Source organism: Exophiala viscosa (assembly GCF_022695815.1).
Source record: "Exophiala viscosa unplaced genomic scaffold EDD37scaffold_6, whole genome shotgun sequence".
Taxonomy (NCBI): Eukaryota; Fungi; Ascomycota; class Eurotiomycetes; order Chaetothyriales; family Herpotrichiellaceae; genus Exophiala; species Exophiala viscosa.
The window spans coordinates 929,838-951,701 of NW_026944358.1; the positions used below are offsets into that span (position 1 = coordinate 929,838).

Below are 21,864 nucleotides of genomic sequence, written 5' to 3' on the forward strand. Positions count from 1 at the left end.
CAAGCTCCCTGTCAGGGAAACTTAGGCACAACCACCCATCAATTTTTTCCCACCCTGAGGCCTCCCTCGTATTGACATGCGGGTGCCAAATGTTAGCATTTCATATTGACTCCAACCGCAGTATTCTCCCAGCAGAAAGGCTGTTGATGCTTTCTTTACTGATACAATTATTCGAGTTGATGCTGGATACGGCACTCCTACGAAACGCTCCTTGAGTGATCGCCAGCGAGACTTGGCCGAGTCTTCAGGCCACCAAGTGACCGCCAACCCCTATCGGCCCCCATCAGTCTCCGAATCCTTCATGAAGGCACCGACGCCCATTTTGATCTAGACACCAGCCAGCAAGCGCGATATGGGTTCTTTTGGTGAAGTGACCGAATTTGGTCATGGCTTCAAGTCACAATTTCTGTTTGATCCGAAATATACCAATCTAAACCATGGTATGCTCTACGTCTCCTTCCTGCCTATTTTGCCGACAGGGCATGAGAGATACCGAGCTGTCAGCCATTTTCAGCAGTGTATCGTGGCGTCGAATCGTTATCAAGTCTGATATCGTTGTCTAGGATCATTTGGGACTTACTCTCTTCCCGTACGAAATGCACTGCGTGGTTATCAGAAGCTTGCCGAAGCTGCACCAGACAAGTTCTTACGCTATCAATACGTTGACCTACTGGACAAGTCGAGAGAGCGCATAGCTAGATTGATCAATGCGCCGGTTGATGAATGTGTATTTGTTCAGAATGCTACGACAGGTGGGTGCACCAGAAATTGGGGGAGCATCTGCTGATCTTGCAGGTGTCAACACTATTTTACGCAACCTTCAATTCAAGGAGAAAGATTGCATCATTTACTTCGATACCATTTATGGTGCCTGCGAGAAGACATTGGCTTCGATCGTCGAAACGAATCCGCAACTTCACCTTCGGAAGGTCGGCCATGGACAAGACTTTGGCTATGCACTTCCCTGCACGCATCCCGAAATCCTCAATTCTCTGTCACAAACCATTTCTCGCGTTCTGTACGACGGGTATAATCCGAGAGTCTGCATTTTCGACACGATAGTGTCCCTCCCTGGAGTTCGGTTTCCCTTTGAGCGAATAACCAAAATGTGTAAAGAGTACGGCATCCTCAGTCTAATTGATGGCGCACATGCTGTTGGTATGATACCCCTAAACATGGCTCAACTCGATCCCGATTTCTTCGTCAGCAATTGTCACAAGTAAGTGGGATTATCATTCCAGACAATCACAATGTCGCAGAGATGATTGACCTTCGACAGATGGCTTTATACGCCACGAGGATGTGCTGTCCTGCATGTTCCCAAACGCAATCAACACCTCATCAGAACGACGTTTCCCACATCACATGGATATACACCTCCAGCCGATGCATCGTCCAAGATACGGAATCCACTTCCACCAACGGAAAAGTCGCCCTTTGTAAATTTGTTTCAGTTCGTGGCCACTGCCGACAATGCCCCCTACTACTGCGTACCGGCGGCGATAAACTTTCGCCAGAACCTATGTGGTGGTGAAGAGGCTATATATAATTACATTCGCGATATTGCACAACGCGGCGCCGACTTGCTTGCCATGGTCCTAGGGACTGAAGTGATGGATGATCTTGATCAGGGTCATGGGTTGAAGACCATGGGCAGTTACGAAGCGAGCGATCGCCGAGAGGGAGGACGGGTCGGCTGGTCTGGCGGTCTACGAGACTGCGCGATGGCGAATGTATTGTTGCCGATCACGATCCAGGGAGCGACGTCTCGAGGAAGCATCAGTATGGGACCTGGAGGTGCGGGAAGTGCGGGGGGTTTGTCTCCGGCATTGCGACAGGCATCCTACGGCTTCCCATCTGGAGGCAATAGCGTGCAACCCCCTCGGTCGGCTGCTGTTGGTAACATGCTCGGCGAACCCAGAACACTGTCCGTTTCGCCTCTCCACTCGCCCAGTCTACCATCAGCAGGTCCAACCGTCGTACAAGAAGCAGACGTTGCAACACATAAAGCATGGATGGAAAGAACGTTGGTCGACGAATACAATACGTTTGTCGCCATCTACGAGTACGACGGAAGGCTTTGGACAAGAGTGTCTGGCCAGATCTACCTGGAACTCAAAGATTTCGAGTGGTTGGGGGAAGTGCTCAAATCACTTTGCGAACGAGTCCGGTCCGGGGAAAGCATGCGGGGCAAGGAACCCAAACCCGAGTTCAAGCTGCCAGATCTGGAGACGTGGACGCTCAAATCACCCAAGCCTCCGTCGAGGTCAAGCACAGTGGGGACGCCAGTGAAGAGATTCGACATTACTCAGGGAGGGTGGGTTGAAGAGTGAACAACCACGAGAATTCACGAGCATGATCAAGCGTTTTTAGACCCGGCGGTACGAGTACTGTAACATTGGAGTTCTTCTTCGTTCCCCAGATTGTTGTGCTTCGGGAGCCACCGAGGAGGTGTTTTGAGCTGGGGAAATTGTGGTAATACCAGGAGTTTGTCGGCTTGATGTTGTACATGTGTGTCAAGGAAATGGTGATATTACCTCAAAGAAAGGTGACATGACTAAGAGGATATAGTACAGTATGCTCTTGCATGGCTCATGGACCATCAGGAAAACTCTGATGTTGCACGTGAGGGAGGAAATGGGCGCAGCAGGTTGTAGCAAGGCGGTTACCCCGGATTCGTTGCCAGCATCGACCATCACTGGACTACGTAATGTCAACCTCGTTTTGACACCACAATTCTCTTCTCCATACAATCCTAAATTTTTCTTACTTTGCGTCCAATTCCGCCTGCGCTCGGTCCCTTGATTCATCATCTCGCGTGGCCACCTGACTTCAAACAGCAATCAGACGGCCCAAGAACACGCCGATGCTATCCGCCGATGAGTCCAAACAGAAAAATTCCCTGACCACACGCCGTGTGATTCATAGGTTGCCGTTAACTGCTTAGTTGACAAGAGACTGTCGTACGCGTTACTTGATGGCAATGGTGCAATATGGCCTCAAAATGAAAACAATGACACAGACTTCCGTCCTTTGACCTTTCATACAGTTTCTCTTACCCCCAGGTTTCTTTGATCCCAGACATACATCCTGCATTGCTTTGTTTTCCTTTCCGTGTGGAGTTGAAGTGGTCACATCAAGCTGGGTTGAGGCCCTTCTTACCAGACAAGCAACTGCTACTAATACCCGCATCACGAAAGCAACCATGCCTGCGCCAGTTCTACTCCGACGCAAACACCTGGACCCCTCTGCGATTGACCAGACCGCCGAAGACCTAAAGAGATTGTCCCTGATCGAGTCAGCGCGACACCATCTACTCCTGCCTCCAGACGACATGACTGCCACGAGAAAGTTCTCGTACGCTTCAGTCAAGGAAGAGCAAGGTATGATACCATAGCACGCTACTCTGAGCACAAGTACTAACATCTTCTCGCAGGGGACAACTTACCTCAGTCGTTCGAGTCCTCTCTGTCGTCACAAGACCTCGAGGAAATTGAGTGGATAGCATGGCCATGCAGTCAATGGTGCAAGACCACAGGATTGTGCTCATACCACTTCGATGGGTCACACGAGGATTATGTTCGTACACGACTGGAAGGCTATGCTCGCAGCAACCCCAGGAAGTTGGAAAAGATCCTTGATGAACTGGAGAAGAGAAGAGCTGCACAAAAGTTGTTCAATCTTCCATATGCTAAAGAGATCACCCGAGTCCACCCTAAGCCGGCCAGCTTCAGCCTGGATGTCTGGAGGGAGCGAATCAGAGACACAGTCGGCACAAAAGACTACACTCTTGATGGTAGCAACGATACCGCTATCCTCGATGAGGACGACACTTTTTCACGACCTACATCTTTGCCATATGACAAAAGCACCTCTTACCTGGAGTCCATGCCCGACGAGATACTGGAAATGATCTTTTCCTACGTCACAGTCGACCACACAGCAGACCCATATGCACGACCTCACGTCGATCTAGCATCCTGTGCATTGGTCTCCAAGAAGCTCCACGCTGCTGCCTCGGGAGTTCTGTACCGACATGTCTCCATTCCCCAATCTCGAGCATTTTCAAAGCTGATGCGCAGCCTGAACAACGATCGGCGTCTGGGAGATATGGTTCAATGGCTTGATTTCTCGCACTATTCCAACATGGGATTTGGCAAGGATCGAACAACAAGAAACCAAACGCCATTCCTGAAGCCCGAGACTCTATTGGCTTGCTTGGATATGGTGCCGAACCTTCAGGCTTTCTTGGTTCATGAACATGTTGACGACGAGCTGAACATCAACATCTTCTCGAAGCTCTTCAGCATGCCTTTGCTACAGGCCCTGGATCTCTGCGCCTGTTCGTCTCGACCATTCACCGAAGCATTCACTGCTATAACCATGCAGCTTTTGGCGACTGAACCGTTGACCAAGCTCAAGCGCATGTCGCTGCACGAGTGTACGACTCTGCAAGAACCTGTCTTTGAGCGTCTTCTTCCGCGGCTCTCAAATCTCACTCACCTCGACGTAGCACACACACTCATCAACGACCAGGCTCTCCTATCAATCCCGCCAACCGCAAAGATCACGCACCTCAATCTCGAACGCTGCACACACCTCACCGGACCTGCAGTGGTCAAATTCCTCACTCTCCATCCCGCCGTCAAGAATGACATTGTCTACCTCAACCTTGCAGCTGATGCTTCCCGACACAGACTCCTCGCGGAAGAAGACGTGACCAAACTTCTGGACTCCTTACCACCCAGTCTGCGTTCCTTGAACATCAATGGCGCGCGCATCAATTCTTCGCATGTGCCCGCCCTAACGCGACTCTCCATGCACGTCGAAGAGCTCGGCCTGCGCGGCGCCAAGCTCAGCTTGGGCACGGATATCAAGCAATTCCTCAGACCCGGCCATACTATCCGCTACATCGACCTGACGGATATCAAGTCCGTTACGCAGATGTCCTTGTCTTACTCGCCCGAAAGTCTGACCGGCACTGACACACTTCCACTAGAGGTCGTTGAGCTCGGCCCGGATGTTATGAAAGAAGTCAGGCGACGAAACGCCCACATCAAGAACCCGGAGTGGGTGGCCAAAGAGCTCGGACGCCGAGGATGGTTCGTCAGACAACCTATTGCCGATGGCGAAAGTGTGGCAGACGACGGCAGTCGTGCATGGAAAATGGGCGCGAGATGGTGGGGCATGCGCAAGGTCCCCATGGTCGAGCAGGACGTCGGCGGCATGTACGGATATTTCATGTTCAAGCGGTCTTGAGCGGCACCAGCGTCCTGTCGAGGACGCCTACGAGTTCCTTTTATTCTCTCGCGTTGTTGTTGCGGCATGAAGCGTTACGATGAGTCTTTGATGGTCTGAACAAAAGCACGCTATGATTACGATGCAGCGATGCGAGCTTTCTGACTTGGTGTTATGGGAAGGAAAACGGGCGAAATTGGAGGGGTAGCTGTGTTTATGGACATTTGCATTGCGTTGGCGCTGTTTAATGTTCAAAGTGTCCAGAAAGGGAATACTGGTCAGAATGAAATGGGTCATGACAAACGAAGCAGACGATGCCAATGCCGATGCCCATGCTGATGATGACCATGACTCTTCTATATACCTAGCAGATTACGATGAATTCATATATTAATACATCTATCATGACCCTTGTACAATTCCGCAGACGTCCATTCCCGCCAGGACTGCTAAATGCGAATTCTCGACACGGTCGTGATATCTATCGCGATCCGTCCCAATCAAGGCGGCTGTCTCTAAGCTGAAACGGTAAGAGGATGTGCGAAAGCGCTTGCTCCGCAAACTTTCCCTATAATGCCTTGCGCTTCGACCTCTTCGACCACGACTTGCACTGCATCACTGTGACATCCGATCGAGTGGAGTTTGTCCTCGTACAAGTGTCGGTACATGTGTATGCGTATACTCGATGTGAGACCTTTCCCTGGCGCACGATTCCTGGTCGCATTGCGATCCCTTCTCTTTTCATGAATACCGGCTTCTCGGGAAAGCGTAGTCTGATATTGACTCCCTCGAGATGAAGTTTGCTTGCTTAACTTGTTCCTATGAAGGATAAATATGGTTCGACTGCCGGATCACGATTTCCGCTTCTTCGGCCCAGAAATGTTCGGATATAGTCTCCCGAGATGGTGATTGATCGTCGACTTGTCTTTGGGAGGTAGTCTCTATAAATCGAAGCATTAGTTGTTGTTCGTGAGGGTACGAGGACTTGGGCAGAGAGGGTAGAAACAATGGACGTACCGGCTTATCCATACAGTCTCGGAGCGCCTTTTCGAGATGTCCGCATCCTCCGGTCGCGGCGCCTGCTGCCCAGCAATCTGTGAGCACATAGTGTTAGCACATGGAACATGGAACGTGGTGATGTCCGTTGTGGCAGTATGTGGAAGGTGTTCACGAAGGGGCAGAGGTCAGACAAGGACGCTTGTATATTGTAAACCGAGTAATGACTGTTGCGCCGGACGATGTATCTAATGGGCTCACTGGTCTGGGAAGATAGAGTTCACATACTCAGCATGGCACTCATAGGGCCCAGGCATGGGTTGGGCTCTTGTTTATCTGGGTGTCTGATCTTTAATCGTGTGACGGATTGTAGTCTGATGGGTTGAACGGCGGTCGAGGCGCCCTTGGGAGGCATTTTCGTCCAGATATACGCCGAGGAGGGCCGCTGACAGGGATATGGGAAAGCCCGACGGTCCGTATACTGAACGCGGAAAAGTCTCGACGTAAAGGACCAGGCTTGAATGCTGTGGCAGGTAGAATTCGCAAAGGCCGATCGACGAAAAAAGGTAGGTATTTCTGCCGCAAAAGGTTGTCGATCGGGCCACGGCGGCACCAGAGGATTCGGACGGGTTTAAAACCGGTGTGGAAGCCTCAATCAGGAGGAACGATGTGAGACCCTCTGTGGGTGGTCAGGAGCAAGGTTTCTCTGCCGTCGTCGATGTTGTCGACTTGATTCAGATACGGCTTCAATGCAGGTCTAGTTCCGCTTCTGTTTCGCGGCGAAGTTTTGCCAAGACTTATCTGAATAAACTGGCGGCCAGCTGCACCTTATTTGGGAAAGAGAGTGATGCCGCTCTTGGCCTGATCTCCGGCGGGAGTTCGACGTCCAGTGAAGTTGAGACTACCATCACAACCAAGTCGGCGTCCCCATTGCAGATGCGTATCTGCCAACATGAGTGGGAGGACCTTGGCGCGTTGCCTGTCCGGGGTTGTTCTTCTAATCGAGCTAGGAAATAAGATAATACCCTCTGCCACTTTCGTACTATTCCATTCCTCTAGCCGACTGAACCCACTCATACCAATTCACGTCAGAGGCCACGTCCACATTAGCATCCATAGGATCGCGGTTGCTGTCGACCATGGGTTCAATATCAACCCACAACCAAGGAGCCAAGCCAGCGCCTATGGTACCAACATCGGACCAGTCCGCGCTGATGGTGGGAAATGTATTGTAGATTGGGTCAGCAGTATTTCCCAAGCTCAAAGGAGGAGTTGTTCCCGTCCCGATACGCGTTCCGAGGCCGCTCGTATCACCGGCGCCTGATATCTGACCCGTTTGGTAATCACTTGTAGTCGAATACGTTGGACCAAACGTCACATTGGATGCCGCGTTCCCTTCCATAGATGTAGGAATAATCCCGGTAGCCGGCAAGCTTGTGTACGCAGTATGCATCGATGGCTTGATACCCTCGCCGGTGGACACTCCAGACAATTGTGTGCCGCTTCCAGGTGTCTGTACCAGCTGGCGCCACCGATCGCGGAAGAAGTCAGAGCTTGCCCCATTCGGAATTGCCCCAGGACTTGCCGGCACTGGAAGCTTCTGGTCCTCTGTTTCCAGCAAGGCTGCGGCTCGAGGATCTGCTCGCAAACGGTTGAGCTCGGCATCGCGATGCATGCGAGCCTTGTTCATCAACCTTCGTAGGGGCACCCAAATGCGCGGATTTTTGTCCTTGGGAGCGTGGCTTGGCATCAGCCAGCTGCTGTGAAGTGCCACCCAAGCTCTCTCGATCGTAGGCAACCAGGGGCGGCGGCCGACCTCGATCAACAGAAAAACGATTGCATGCCAATGAGTGTGGACTTGGTAGAGCCAACGCCAATGCCGACATGCTTGTTCGGCGTTTAGGGCGTGGTTGTATTCGGCGACCTCAATTGCAGAGATGAGCAGCCTGGTACATATGTCGAGCGGGACTTGTTCGTATGAGATAGAGAACAGACCGGGAAGGAAGACGATGAGGGTCATCTTACCCATGACCATTCGCGCAACCGTTGACGCTACCCAATAAGCAATATTCCCTGACTCGGTTGCGTGCTGAAGGTATTCCTGTTCGAATTTTTGATAGATTTCATTGAGCCGACGATTTTGGTCTTCCAGGCCCGCGACGCCTTGCCGTGCACCAGGATCAATCATCTGCCTCATGAGGGCGGTGACCCCCGCAGAGATACGCGCGAATGACATGTCCGTCACGCCATGGCGCTCGGGGGGCATTGATCTTGTTTCGGGATTGATGTCGGCATCGTTGACATTTGAGGGGATCTTTGTGTCGAAGCTTCCTTGCGCAATTGCTAAGTCTGTCCCCTGATCTTCTGAGGTCCTCAGGTCTAGCATGCAAAGTGACCACCATACCCTACGACGCATGTGGATCTCAAAAGGCGTCAAGTGACCAAAATGGGCTCCATCTCGGTGTAATCCAAGGTACTGGGCCATCCTGATGACGAGTCCTGTCATCATCCACACGTATCTTGGACTGTCGTGTCGACGAGCAAGGCAGATGAAAATGGCAAGTGCCTGAACCAGAATGATGTCGGGGGCGTTCAGGAAGTCGGCTTTGGCAAGGGCATGCTCGAGACCGAGACGATATCTGAGGCTGAGGTCTGCTTGGGAGCAGCCAAAATTGATCATGGCCTATTCAGGGACGCATTCAGTACAGTATCAGCCGTACCCAACCCATAAGAGGGCTGGTCTTCGACGGCACTTACATCGTCTTCCTCCATCGAGGTCATCGCCGCAAAGTATATTGAGAACATTAAGGCTTCGTTGGACGGCGTGAGGGAGGTGAGTCCGCTGCTGCGTAACTGGCGGACCAGCTGTGTGACTGTCGGCACATGAATGATGCCGAAGAAGACATTCACATTTTCCGAGTACACATCGAGAAGGAAGGCGATCTGCGAAGGGAGAGGATGAAGGTCGTGGAGGCTAGAAGGTGTTGCACTCAAGTTGTGTCGAAACAAGAATGCATGGCGGTCCCGCGGTCGTTGCTCAAATTCCGAGGCATACGACGCCATTCGAGATGATGCCTCTTCCTCCTCCGAGCTGTCGAACTCGTCTTCTGCCAGGGTGTGGGCATCCAATTTCAGCACATTGAGCTGTAGCGCAGATCAGCAAGCCAGATCTGCCGGATAACGGCGCAGGCACTATCAACTCGACCTACCTCGTCATCAACTCTCGACCAGAAGCCGCTACTTATATAGTGGGCGCGGCTGGCATCTTGGAGGACCAGCCGACCGAAGCGGTTGTGCAGATTGCTGGTAGCTGGAATGTCGGTAGCATCCTCCTGGTGCTCCGCATCGGGGTTCTTTGTAGGATACTCGGGGGAATTGGCTGCAGATGGGCCACTACCGGTCGAGCTGGCTGCTGCATTTGCTTGTTCCAGCTGCCCTCTGAGCTCCTTGACCAGGTCTTCGAGGCTCCGCAATCTTTCCATGAGTCTATCAACGCCAGGGTCGGCACCGTGCGATGCCTGTGCGTTGGGTGTTGAGGCATTGTCGGTAAGACGCTGGAGGCGGCGGGCCCACCTTGGCGGGCGATCTGTAGATGGAATGACACAGGCGATGCCTGCTCGGCGGCAATTCGAGCATGGCGTTTGCTTGTCACATTTGACTTTCCTCTGTCTGCAGACGGTGCAGCTGCGTAAATTAGACGTTGAGCTGGAGGCTGCTGCTGAAACCCGAGCAGGCACTGGAGTCGCGTCTTTCTCGGAGGTCGATGCTGAGGCAGCCTCCCATGCATTCATGCCCGGCTCCTGCGGCATACTGAACCAGGCACATTGAGCGCTCGTGAAAGTGCCAGTACAACCCTCGGGCGGAAAGTAACACTCGTCTCGTTCTCGCGAGCAGTCACGTATCATGGGTGGCCTGTTCTGACGATTTGGAAAGCGGATGATTGGTTGATGAGCTGACTAAGAAAGTCCCGCTCCGAGTAGAGCGCGAGAACAGACCGAGATGGCCACGACGGCACACTCAGGCTGTGCGACGGGACAATGCGCTTGCCGGTTGCTATTGCATATAAAATGCACGCAGGTTGTCCACCATGGGAGGCCGGTATAAGTCAACAGTTCAGTGTTGTTGACATAGCATTTGAGCAGACTTTTTGACACCACTTACAGTACTGTAAAGTATATTTAGCGTTTAACGTGCAGCCTGACGAGCATTCTACAAGGGATTGTTGCTTCCCAGTTCCACAATGGACTCCTCATGTGCAGAGTGTATCAAGGTACGGCCACAGTATAGAGCCGAATACATTAAGAGTTTCCGCTCACGAGATTCGATAGGGTACCATCCACAAAGGTCAACCTCTCGGCAGGGAAGAATTGATTCACGGCCTGAATACGTACGTGATCGGCAATCGGACCAATCCGCGCGGCATCATAGTCATGTACTCGGACATCTTCAGCCTGCCGTTGCCCAACAATAAACTCATCGCCGACGCCTACGCCAAAAGTGGAGAGTGGTTGATCTACTTCCCCGACTTCTTCAAGGGAGATCCTGTACCGCTCAAGAACGTGAATACCTTGATCCCAGTCGATGCTGCCAAGCAGTCGAAATTGTCATTGTATACGGGGCTGCTCGCATTCATGCCGCCTTTTCTATTGTGGATGACCAGGCACAAGGAAGGCCCTACCAACAAGGTGTGCATGGACTTTTTGCAGGCATTGAGACTCGCAACACCCAAAGAACAGAAGATTGGGATGGTGGGCTTCTGTTGGGGCGGAAAGTATGCAATTCGAGCCGGACTGGAGAGCAACATGATTGAAAAGGCTGGCCAGAAAGTGCCGCTTGTCGATGCGGTGGTGGCTTTGCATCCAAGTCATCTGACTCTGCCGGACGATGTCGAACACCTGGTCGTACCTGTGAGTTATGGGTGGGGCGTGGAGGATAGTGCCGTGAAGTTCGAACAGAAGAGCAAGGTGGAACAGATCCATGCGGCAGCCAAGTCGAAGGGCCGCAAGGTGCCGGAAATGGAGCATCAAGTCTATAGGCCAGGACGGCATGGCTTCGCCGTGAGAGGCAATCCGGACAACCCAGAGGAGAGGGCGTGTCTGGAGAACTCGCAAAAGCAGGTTCTAAGCTGGTTCGACCGATGGATTTGATGGAGCTGGCGAGGTCTGACCTTGTTTGTGTGAATCAAGCCCCGTGGTATTCGAGAGCGCACTATAAGATAATTGTTTCTGCGCGAGATCCTGCACGGAAATGTAGTTGTATCACCAGTGGTAATGATCAAACGATGTGCCTCAGCTTTGCGGTCGCCAATTATTGTTCGGGATTTCGAATGGGTTCATTTGGGAGATTGTGTCAGGTATTTGATTGTCCAGTTCCGTGGAGATTGTAGCTTGCGCATCGTGGGCGAACGTGTTGGTGCGATATCCAAATGTCGGAGCGGCATAGCCGTTTGATAGTATGAGACGGTCCGGATCGTTGCAGAAAGCTTCAAAAGTGCTCTCGTCTGCAAATCCGAAATCTCTGAGCCCTTGCATCCTATCAGTAGACCATTCAGTTGTGTCGAGTTGGGCCATCTCATCAAATAATGCGTCGATTTCATCCCCATCAAAGCTCGGAGAGGTTGCCGTTCCGACCACGGTGCCCTGTCGCATACTCGAATTTGCCCAGTTGGCATTAGCTGGCTGCGGCTGATCTGGTACCTCAGCATTCACGAATCCGTAGTCAACTACCACTGGCGGATGGTGCAGCAGTGGATCCATGGCCCTATAAGCCGAAAGGTCGTGGAATTCACCTGCTTGGAGATCTCCCGCATTCGACGCCACAATTGGCGCATCCACCTTGTCGTAGTACAGGGCTCCACCTGTCGATGGGAAAGGGAGGGACAGGTGGTATTGTGGTTGTTGGCCTCGATTCGGAACAGAGTCATCAAGGCTCACGCCAGCACTGGCCGCCGACCGCTGGGATCCGCTGGTGACATCCTCTTCAAACGGCTTGAAGCCAGGCCAGATCATCGCTAGCCTGGGGAGGACTTCATCATGTCGCCTAGATGAATAAAGTGATTGAACCGCCCTAGGAATATCTAACGCAACGTTGATTGTGTGAAACAATGCTGTGAGAATTGCTGGAATACCAGCCGCTTCTGACCACGCATTGTGAAACACATCCAGTGACCGGACGAATTGGGCGGTGAGCTTCGCTCGTGTTTCGGGACTCGAGGAGATCGCCACCACCACGAAGTAACTAGCTTGCAGGACCATATGATGGGGTGCTCGCCTTTTGATCTCCGAGATTTGGAAAGGGTAGGCGTCGCTGAGCCGCTGTAGGCCAGCCACTCTTTCCGCCGGTAACACATCGTTTGCAAGCATGAAAGTTTCCGTCAGTCTATTGAAACAGCTCTTGATGAACGCAGGCTCAGGATCCACAGGTAAGTCGATTGTATCCCCATTCCAAGGGCCCCACTCCTCAAGACCGTCTTCTGCGAGCAGCTGCCCAGGCTCAAGGTGTTCTTTGCGCAAGTGAGCCGGCCGTCTCAGTCGCATGCATATCAATGTGTCCAAGATGAAGCATGCCTGGAAAGTGCCTGTCCAACTCTGCTCGCGCGCTGGCTCGGTGGACTGCTTTGCTTGTAACATTCCCCCAGAATCGATCACATCCAGTAAAGCCCTGACAGCGAGGCCTATGAGGATCCAGGCGGAAGTCCAATTGCCCATGCCGATCTCAAGCAACACAAGAATCACGAGAGCCTGCGTATGACCGAGCGCGAAAGGGCCATCGTCCGACGGTATGCAACGGCGTGCCTTCCTACGCATCGTGTCGACGTCGGCATCTCTGTCCGCCAGAGAGCTTCTCTGTTGTGTACAATAGGCACATATTGCCCACAGGTAGGCAAGATCTGAATTTCCTGCAGGGGTTGGATTATGAGATCGTGTATGTTCATAGAACTTTTTGAGAGTGTGTGCTCTGTCCAAGATAGGAAACCAGCAATGTGTGTAAGTGAAGTAGTGAGTGAGCAAGCTTGACATCGCATCTGGGAGGCGCGAGAGTTCCGCATCCGCTCCTGTCGATAACCGTTGGCCTGGAAGACCTTGCGCAAACATATGTGGAGGGGCTGACTCTTGCACATCAGCATATGGAGCATCGTCGGATGACTCTACAGTTCGAAACCGAGGTGTCAAGGCTGCAGAACCAACAGAACCAAGGTTAGGAGGCATGCTGAGGGAAGAGCTGTCGTTCTCTTCATTGTCCTCCCTATCCCTTTTTCGTTTGAGGTTGGATGATTGATGCTCTTCCAGCCTGGATAACAATCTTTCCAGCTCTGAGAGCACGGTTGATTCTTTCCAGGTCTTGTGTAGATCCTCGCCATGTCTGTGATGATTCCATAGTCGCAAGAGCTCATCCTCGTTTTCGGCGATTATTCGTTGCGTGGCATCTTCTAGGCCTTCGACGGTCTGCATGACAATGGCCCATAATTTCTCCAGTCCTCGCACGTATCCTTCAGGAAGCCCCCTCTTCTTGTTTGCTGCGAGATACAAGCATGGCTGTCCCGCCGTGACGCAGTTCGAACACTGAGGTTGGACGCCATCGCATCGATCTTTCTGTGGATCAATGTTAGCTTGGGACCATGATGAGGCCGGCAAGACAGTCTCGAAGAAGAAGCTGCAATTGACTCATACTTCGGGGCACTTACTCTCGCCCGACACCTGACGCAGGCTCGGGAAATCCTTGATGCGCGTGCGACCTTGGGAACCTCTTCCTGGCTCTGACTGGCGCGAGGTGCTTTTCCCTGCGCATCAGTGCTATTCGTAGCCATTACAGCATGGCGAAAGGAAGTCAGCCATCGCCGTAATCATCTCTGTCCGGGCGAATTGTGCTGGAGCAGACTAATGTGTCGATGTTGTTCGACATGCAGCAAGGCGATGGAAATGCTTACAGGTGATCAACTCATCCGAAGAGACGGGGTTCGTGGGCGGCAGGTACAGTGGACGCGCCCCGGATGATGCACCTGTGGAACGTATGATTGACAGCTGCGGAGAGCTTTAGCTTACAGTAGGCCCCCTAGCCTCGCTAAATTAGGCTGTTCAAGGCCAACGGGCTATTCGGCAACGTAATGACCTCGGTCTGCTACCTGCAACCACCAGCCGCGAACCTATCAGCCATCGGCGTACCATATCCTCCTCCCACCCTTTCAATCACGCCTAAGAGATAAATGTTAATGGTGAGTGTGGTTCTGTGCTCATGCTGATAATGTAAGGCTATCGCTTCCCTCCTCCTCTGGCTTGCGATGGACGATGACAATGAAGAGAACGGAACACATGAAGGCTCTCAAACTGAGCATCCTTCTCAGCCAATCTCAGCATCAGCCTCGCTTCCTCAATCTCCAGATGGCAATGGGGCCCATACCAGGCAACAAACGGCTTCTTCCACCTCTCGCATAGGGAATGCTCTGCCTGAGGGCCAGGTCGATGGCCGTTTATTTCACCCTGATGCTTCCCTGGTTTTGGTTGGCATCCGAGCGTCTGGGAAAAGGTCACTAGGCTTTATCGCTGCCACTGCCCTTGGGCGAAGATTCATTACCGAGGACCATTACTTCCAGAGCGTCAATGGACTTTCTCGACAGGATTATCTCAAAATCCACGGAAGCGAGCAGTTCCACAGACAGGATGTCAAGACCTCCAAACGAATGCTCGAGGACAACAAGTACGGCTGTGTCATCGATTGTGGCCTGGGGAGCCTGACCAGCAGCCTTCAAGACCATCTCAGACAGTATAGCCAGACAAACCCTGTCGTATTCATTCTTAGGGATATGGCTCAAATCAGAACACTCCTCAGCCTCAATGATAGATCAGCAAAACTCCTCGACAACGGAAACTTCACGCATCGCAGATGTTCCAACTTTGAGTATTACAATCTGGAGGACGAATCCATGCAAGATACATCGGAATCTGACGCTGAAGACCGAGCCGCACCGACCTATTCATTCCGACTCAAAGACGCCCAAGCGGATTTCTCCCGGTTCGTTCGCTACATTACCGGATCCAGTCATGCTCAAGCAATCCATCATTCACCATTCTCTTTAGATGGCGCAGTCGAGCTACGAACGTACACTCACGCGCTACTTGTCAAGCTCTCCAACTATGTAGCTGAACAGGTCGACTTCGAAAAGCTAGAGTCAGCTGGTGATGTTCTGGAAATATATGTCGACCGGTGGCATCCTACTATGGCAAGACATCTAAGTAAAATGGTGGCGGTGAGCAGGAGAGTGCTCAAGTTACCAATCCTGCTTTCTGTCAGCAGTACGCTACCTCACAGCACCGAGGGACGAATGAATGTTCTTTTGCACGGTCTACGCCTTGGAGTTGAGTTCGTGTCTGTCGATGTCCAGCTTAAGGAAGAAACAATGGCACAACTCAAGGCTATCAAGGGCTACACGAAGCTTGTTGGTACCTATACCAGTGGTATAAACGACAAAGGATGGAAAGATCCGATGTTGATGACAATTCAACGAAATGCCGTGGCCATCGGCTTCGATATCATTCGGTTAATACACTTTCCAACCTCTCAACATGACAACCAGACCTTGGTTTGGTTCATGGAAGAACTGGCAGACCTCTCAGGGCCACGGACTGTTACCTCAGCGTTCAATGTCGGCACATTGGGTCGTACTTCACAAATCACGAACCGGGGTTTGACTTCCGTCACGCACCCTGCTCTTCCACAGCTACAAGCGCCGCGCCTGGACGCCTTTCAGCCAACTTTGTCATCCAAACAAATCATCAACGCTCTCTTTGACAATTATACATTTGATCCTCTTCAATTCCACATTGTTGGTGCTAATGTGACTGGTTCTTTATCCCCAGCAATGCATAACGCAGCGTATGCACTGCTCGGACTTCGCCATAGTTACAGTGCTAGGAATATCAGATCGTGGGCAGATATCGAAGAGCTTAGCAAGGATGACAATCTGGGTGGACTGAGTATTGTGCAGCCATACAAGGTCAAAGTCGTGCCTAGCATTGCTTCTCTAAGCGACCATGCAAGGACTATTGGAGCAGTCAATACTGTGGTACCGCTCCGGGAAAACGCTGCCGGAGTGATTCCTCCGCTAACGATTCAAGCGCAAGAGAGGAATCGTGCAGGAAACATTGTTGGCTGGTATGGAGAAAACACCGACTATATCGGCATCATGACGTGCGTCAACAGGAGTCTCTCTCCACGCAATATCCTTCAGCCGAGATCTACCGCCCTTGTTATTGGAGCTGGCGGCATGGCCAGAGCAGCAGTCTATGCAATGCTGCAACTGGGCTGCAAGACCACGTTTGTTTACAATAGAACCACCGTCAACGCAATGTCAATCGCTACACATTTCAACGAGTGGGCCAGATCTCAACCAGACGGCCACGACCCTCGAGCTCCGAATGCTTTGGTGAGAGTCCTTGAATCCAGAAACGCTCCATGGCCAGCAGATTTTGCTCCACCGACCATCGTCATATCCTGCGTCACTCACGAGGTCCTTGATGGGAATCCAGGTGCGGATTTCGAGTTGCCAGAATCTTGGATGCAGTCACAAACGGGCGGGGTTGTAGTTGAAATGGCCTACATGACCAAGGAGACTCCCCTCGTTCGACAGATGAAAACGTTCAGAGAGACAACGAAAAGACCTTGGGTCTTGATAGATGGCATCGAGACGTTGATAGAGCAGGCTATCGCTCAATTCGAGACAATGACTGGGAGAAAGGCACCGAAACGTGCCATGGCGGAAGCCGTCCACGGTGCATTGAAGGAGAATACATCGTATCTGGTCGACGGCGAAGAATTCTTCACGTAAACCTAGACACCACATATGCTCGAAACGACCTGTCAACCCGCCCGAGAGTGCGCAGTTCGCTGGCAAGTTCTCAAAGCGACGCTCGCATCTGCCTTTCGACCGCTTCCCTCGACACGTTCCTTAGCCTCTCATCTATCTCGATGCCAGTCCACAGACCAGCTTGGGCAAGGCCCTGTCCGATCATTGCCTCGATGCCACCAATGACTTGCCAGCGTGCTTCGAGCGTAAGTCTGGAAATTTCGGTATCTGGTGACGGATGGTAGCACATCTCCAGTAGCGCACCTTTCTCGTCGGTATTCAAAAAGACCTTGAGAATTTCTCTCACTACCTTTTCCTCCTGGGTCACGGCTGGAAAGTCTGGAACTGCACTGACAGCTGCACCTGGTGCTGGCAGGCTTCGCGCTTGTGCAACCGTCTGAACATGAATTAGGTCCGCTGCAGCACCCCTGTTGTGGCATTCTTGTAAGACAGCCTCGACCTCTCTTTCGTCTCTGTTGATGATGTATATGGGCGAACACCCCATGAAGTGTTGCAAGGTATAAATGGCTGCCCTGCAAGTTCCGCCTCCTCCTATGATGAGTCCTGGCTTTCCTCGATATGGGGCGCCTTTCACGTTTGTCTGGAAGGCGTCGCGAATGCCCAGACAATCGGTATTCGTCCCACAGAATCTTCGGGACCCATTGGATTCGGGTTTGAAAAAGATAGTGTTCACCGCGCCAATGGCTCGTCCTTCGTCTGTGAGCTCGTCCAAATGAGGGATCACGGCGACTTTGAAGGGCATGGTAACACCACTGCCCATGCATTTGGGATCGCGCTTGAGATAATGAAGAAACCCTTCGAGGTCGCTGGTCTCACAAAGCAGTTGGGCCCAGTTTTTCCCAACTGCTGTATATATGGCACGATGAAGCGACGGGGATTTTGAGTGTGCGATTGGGGTGCCGACGAGGTAAGCCACCTTCTCAAACGACGAGGTGTCTGGCAGGGTGAATTCGGTCATGGCTGTTTCTGGCCAAGAATGATATTGTGTTTCGACTCGGAGATATTCTCAATCTTCAAAGTTCGACGTTTGCTGAAAGTTATTGACGCACAAACAATTGCTAGCATCACTCAAGTATTGCAAGACGTCGGCTTATGCGCCATGGATCGTGGAAACGTTCCTCGACACTCACCACGTTCGGCTCTCCGAAGACGTTGGGAGACCTTGTCGATCACGATATCTCAAGCAACATCCTCGTTTCCTTGATGCGCGCAACAATGAACATCCGCTTAAAGTTCGAGGAATGATTTACTCTGAACACTTCCGATGCAGGGTACGTCAAAATGTGACATTGCGGGCAGACGCCGCACACTTTTGTGGCCAACAAAAACCCGTCTTCTGCAGCACCAATCTGGCGGGTAAGTCTTCAGCCGCCGTCTGGACCCAACCTGTGGGCATGGATTCGGTCTTTTACTCGCCATCAATCTTCCCCGCTCAAGAGCAGATCCATATGCAATACCGCCCACACGGCAATTGCTGGCGGCCCAGACTTACTTGATCTGTGCGGCCAGCTTACGTGTGGAGTGTCTGGGGGAAAATTCTTTCGAGCTTTCCTAGGTGATCTGTTCCGAGTCTGGATCTGGGACCTCGATGGCGTTCTCCAGCTCTTCTCTTTCCAATGCTATTTAGTCCGACGCTTGGCCACCATCCCCAGATTTTCCTCCAGTACTCCAGACCAGCAAGCACCTCCTGTTCCATCCCTCCAGATTTCCACACATATTGCCTACAATGGGTCTCCTGACATTGGTCGAAGACCGCCCAACACCGAAGAATGTATACAACTGGAGAGTCTACTATTCAGCGGCGGTTGCTGCCTCCGCCGCCATGATGATAGGCTACGACAGCGCATTCATTGGCGGCACTCTTGCCCTATCTTCATTCAAGAAAGAATTCCACTTCGAAGACCTGTCCACATCGAAGGTCAACCTACTGAGCGCCAACATCGTGTCTTGTTACCAGGCTGGCGCGTTCTTTGGCGCATTCTTCGCCTACCCTGCTGGTCACTTCCTCGGCCGCAGAATCGGCCTCCTCATATTCAGCGCCCTCTTCTGTCTTGGTGCTGGGATTATGCTTGGCGCCAACGGTGCTCGCGGTCTTGGTCTCATCTATGGAGGTCGTGTCCTCGCAGGCATGGTACGTATTGGTTTCCCTGCTAATGATGCTTCGTTCGCTGATAAAAAGGAATATATAGGGTGTTGGAGGTGCTTCCAATCTCTCCCCAATCTATTGCTCTGAAATTGCACCCCCTGCTATCCGAGGCCGGCTAGTCGGCCTTTACGAACTTTCGTGGCAGATTGGAGGCCTGGTTGGGTTCTGGTGAGTGAAGAACATCCTTGATGATACCAGCCCCAGCTTTCTGATCATTCCTTCAGGATCAACTATGGTGTATCCGAGACCATGGCGCCCTCACATCGGCAATGGCTTATTCCATTCGCCATTCAGCTTGTTCCTGCCGGTCTTCTATTCGCCGGAGCATTCATGATCAAAGAATCACCCCGATGGCTCTTCACACGAGCTCGCCGTGAGCAAGGAATCAGAAATCTGTGCTGGCTTCGTCAACTCTCCGTCGACGACGTCTACATGCAAGAAGAGATCATGGCTATCGATAATGCCATCGAGCACCAGCGGACCACGATCGGTTTGGGATTCTGGCGACCATTCGCAGCCGTCGTCAACAGTCGACAGGTTACATATCGCTTCCTCCTCGGTGGATCGCTTTTCTTGTGGCAGAATGCAACAGGTAAGTCAGATAAATCATCCTAGTACACTCACACTGACCTTGCCGAGGTATCAATGCTATCAATTACTACAGTCCCACGGTAAGCCATGATTCGTTGTCGTTCAAGATGTAGCTCGTCAACTAACGGATGTCTAGGTGTTCAAATCCATCGGTATTACGGGCACAAACACTTCCTTGTTGACGACCGGCATTTTCGGCGTGATCAAAACAATCGTTACCATCATCTGGCTTTTCTTCCTGATCGATAAGCTCGGACGACGCAAGCTGCTCATGATCGGCGGTGTTTCTGGCTCTTTGTGCATGTGGTACATCGGTGGCTACATTGCTATCGCTAAGCCATGGCTGGCTCCGAAAACAGGCGGCTCGCTCTCTAAAGGAGGCATCAGCGCCATGGTCTTCTTCTACCTATGGACTGCTTCATACACACCCACATGGAACGGCACTCCTTGGGTCCTCAACTCCGAGATGTTTGACCAGAGTGTCCGCACACTCGCTCAAGCTTTTGCAGCGGCGAACAATTGGCTCTGGGTAAGTCCGATCTTTGCTGTTTCGGGTATAAGCATCATAATCAGACGCTGATATCTTTACGTTGCAGAACTTCATTATCGCCAGATTCACCCCTCAGATGTTCGCCACCATGTCATATGGCGTATACTTCTTCTTTGCCTCTCTCATGCTCTGTGCCGTGGTATTCTCTTATTTCTTGATTCCTGAGACCAAGGGTATCCCGCTTGAAGCGATGGATCGGCTGTTCAGCAACGAGCACCCTGCAAGGAAGGCACATAAGATTGTCCTTGCTGAGCTTCGTGTTGAGGACCAGGATTTCAGACGACAGAGTGTGGCGATGGAGAAGCCCGGCGTGGAACAATTGGAGGACAACAACACTGAGTCGAGTCGTTTTGAGAAAGTGTAGAAATGGATATACCGTGTTCGGAGCGGAAGCTCTGACTGAAAGTGGAAAGATTGGGAAGAATGTCTTACGTATGCATGCAGCATAGATAGTCATGACCAGACTATGACCCAGAGAGACTACTGTACACGTTTCAAACCTGACCACATCATGTCGAGAGACATGATAAAGGCTTTTAAAGACCATGCTGTCTATGAGTAGACCTAGACATAGACCTACTGGTCCCCTTGGTCCGTTCTCTCCTCAGCATCCCATTTCTGCGCCCAAAACTCGAGGGCTGCCGTATACCCATAGACTCCCAGGCCCATGATCACCCCTGTAGCCTTGTCGCTGAAGTAGCTGTGACTTCGGAAACTTTCGCGAGCATGCACATTGGAAATGTGTACTTCAATGAAAGGCAGACTCGTGCCTAGTAGTGCGTCACGGATTGCAACGCTGGTGTGCGTGTAGGCCGCTGGGTTGATTATGACTGCTGTTTTGGGTTTGGGTGAGTCTGCTGAGGAGGCTGTATCTGGGACGAAATGTGAATGTAAAAAGTCGATAATTTGACCTTCGTGGTTGGATTGGAACGAGTGGACTGTGATGTTGAGGTCTTTTCCTCTTGAGACGATCGAGTCTGTGAGTTGAGTGAGTGTCGTTGAGCCGTAGATTTGTGGTTCGCGGGTCCCCAGGAGGTTGAGGTTGGGGCCGTTGATGAGGAGGATCTTGCGGGTGGACATGTTGACTTTCACGGATGCTGTGGTGCGTCGTTTGAAAAAAAGGGAGGTGATATGCTTGGGAGTGTATGGAGCCAAGAGGAATCTCGACAAGGGAGGTCAGATATGTCGAGTGAATTCCCTGAACTTAGAGGTAGTGTGGTCGTGAGAGGTGTTTTCCGGTAAAGGAATGTTTTATTTTTGCAGCGCAAATGCTTTCAGCCTTGCTCAGTGTGTCTGAGCTGGAGCTGTAAAAGTCTGGGGTTCCTACCTTCCTACCTCTAAACATGTGCGCTAGGCGACCATAGGAGTCGTCGCAACATTTCGGACCATGGAAGTCTCTCGCAAAGCACCAACGGTTTATCGGTTGACGTCCACGAAACAGGAGGGAATTGACCCCGACCGGCAGAATACTAACCCGAAGAC

General features: G+C 51.8%; 10 protein-coding genes across 10 annotated transcripts; 5 read left to right on the forward strand and 5 right to left on the reverse strand.

Annotated features, from left to right (window-relative positions):
- Nucleotides 1-352: 352 nt before the first annotated feature.
- On the forward strand, nt 353-2,333 carry EDD37DRAFT_609932 (selenocysteine lyase; the record flags this gene model as incomplete). The annotated part of the gene is made up of 4 exons (XM_062815171.1): nt 353-440; nt 564-752; nt 796-1,219; nt 1,280-2,333. 4 exons carry the CDS (start codon nt 353-355, stop codon nt 2,331-2,333), a joined length of 1,755 nt encoding a protein of 584 aa, XP_062669609.1.
- Nucleotides 2,334-2,719: 386 nt separating this feature from the next.
- Nucleotides 2,720-5,641, forward strand: EDD37DRAFT_632290 (uncharacterized protein). The gene is made up of 2 exons (XM_062816715.1): nt 2,720-3,383; nt 3,437-5,641. Exons 1-2 carry the CDS (start codon nt 3,206-3,208, stop codon nt 5,257-5,259), a joined length of 2,001 nt encoding a protein of 666 aa, XP_062669610.1. The 5' UTR covers nt 2,720-3,205; the 3' UTR covers nt 5,260-5,641.
- On the reverse strand, nt 5,642-6,973 carry EDD37DRAFT_632291 (uncharacterized protein). Its single transcript, XM_062816716.1, has 3 exons — nt 6,523-6,973; nt 6,256-6,332; nt 5,642-6,179 (listed from the first exon to the last, which is right to left on the reverse strand). The coding sequence occupies exons 1-3, from the start codon at nt 6,647-6,649 to the stop codon at nt 6,090-6,092; spliced, it is 294 nt and encodes a 97-aa protein (XP_062669611.1). The 5' UTR covers nt 6,650-6,973; the 3' UTR covers nt 5,642-6,089.
- Nucleotides 6,974-10,164, reverse strand: EDD37DRAFT_632294 (fungal-specific transcription factor domain-containing protein). The gene is made up of 3 exons (XM_062816717.1): nt 9,444-10,164; nt 8,992-9,378; nt 6,974-8,917 (listed from the first exon to the last, which is right to left on the reverse strand). The coding sequence occupies exons 1-3, from the start codon at nt 10,137-10,139 to the stop codon at nt 7,277-7,279; spliced, it is 2,724 nt and encodes a 907-aa protein (XP_062669612.1). The 5' UTR covers nt 10,140-10,164; the 3' UTR covers nt 6,974-7,276.
- Nucleotides 10,165-10,347: 183 nt separating this feature from the next.
- EDD37DRAFT_434586 (uncharacterized protein) lies at nt 10,348-11,452 on the forward strand. The gene is made up of 2 exons (XM_062812713.1): nt 10,348-10,504; nt 10,563-11,452. The coding sequence occupies exons 1-2, from the start codon at nt 10,475-10,477 to the stop codon at nt 11,379-11,381; spliced, it is 849 nt and encodes a 282-aa protein (XP_062669613.1). The 5' UTR covers nt 10,348-10,474; the 3' UTR covers nt 11,382-11,452.
- Nucleotides 11,452-14,204, reverse strand: EDD37DRAFT_436491 (fungal-specific transcription factor domain-containing protein). The gene is made up of 2 exons (XM_062812717.1): nt 13,919-14,204; nt 11,452-13,826 (listed from the first exon to the last, which is right to left on the reverse strand). The coding sequence occupies exons 1-2, from the start codon at nt 14,039-14,041 to the stop codon at nt 11,523-11,525; spliced, it is 2,427 nt and encodes an 808-aa protein (XP_062669614.1). The 5' UTR covers nt 14,042-14,204; the 3' UTR covers nt 11,452-11,522.
- Nucleotides 14,205-14,512: 308 nt separating this feature from the next.
- EDD37DRAFT_565180 (repressor protein) lies at nt 14,513-17,056 on the forward strand (the record flags this gene model as incomplete). The annotated part of the gene is made up of 1 exon (XM_062814044.1): nt 14,513-17,056. One exon carries the CDS (start codon nt 14,513-14,515, stop codon nt 17,054-17,056), a length of 2,544 nt encoding a protein of 847 aa, XP_062669615.1.
- Nucleotides 17,057-17,091: 35 nt separating this feature from the next.
- EDD37DRAFT_434785 (shikimate/quinate 5-dehydrogenase) lies at nt 17,092-18,437 on the reverse strand. Its single transcript, XM_062812716.1, has one exon. The coding sequence runs from the start codon at nt 18,051-18,053 to the stop codon at nt 17,127-17,129; it is 927 nt and encodes a 308-aa protein (XP_062669616.1). The 5' UTR covers nt 18,054-18,437; the 3' UTR covers nt 17,092-17,126.
- Nucleotides 18,438-18,706: 269 nt separating this feature from the next.
- Nucleotides 18,707-20,852, forward strand: EDD37DRAFT_434615 (general substrate transporter). The gene is made up of 6 exons (XM_062812714.1): nt 18,707-19,226; nt 19,285-19,409; nt 19,466-19,833; nt 19,881-19,912; nt 19,969-20,361; nt 20,429-20,852. The coding sequence occupies exons 1-6, from the start codon at nt 18,822-18,824 to the stop codon at nt 20,744-20,746; spliced, it is 1,641 nt and encodes a 546-aa protein (XP_062669617.1). The 5' UTR covers nt 18,707-18,821; the 3' UTR covers nt 20,747-20,852.
- EDD37DRAFT_632304 (catabolic 3-dehydroquinase) lies at nt 20,840-21,752 on the reverse strand. The gene has a single exon (XM_062816718.1). The coding sequence runs from the start codon at nt 21,460-21,462 to the stop codon at nt 20,959-20,961; it is 504 nt and encodes a 167-aa protein (XP_062669618.1). The 5' UTR covers nt 21,463-21,752; the 3' UTR covers nt 20,840-20,958.
- Nucleotides 21,753-21,864: the final 112 nt, after the last annotated feature.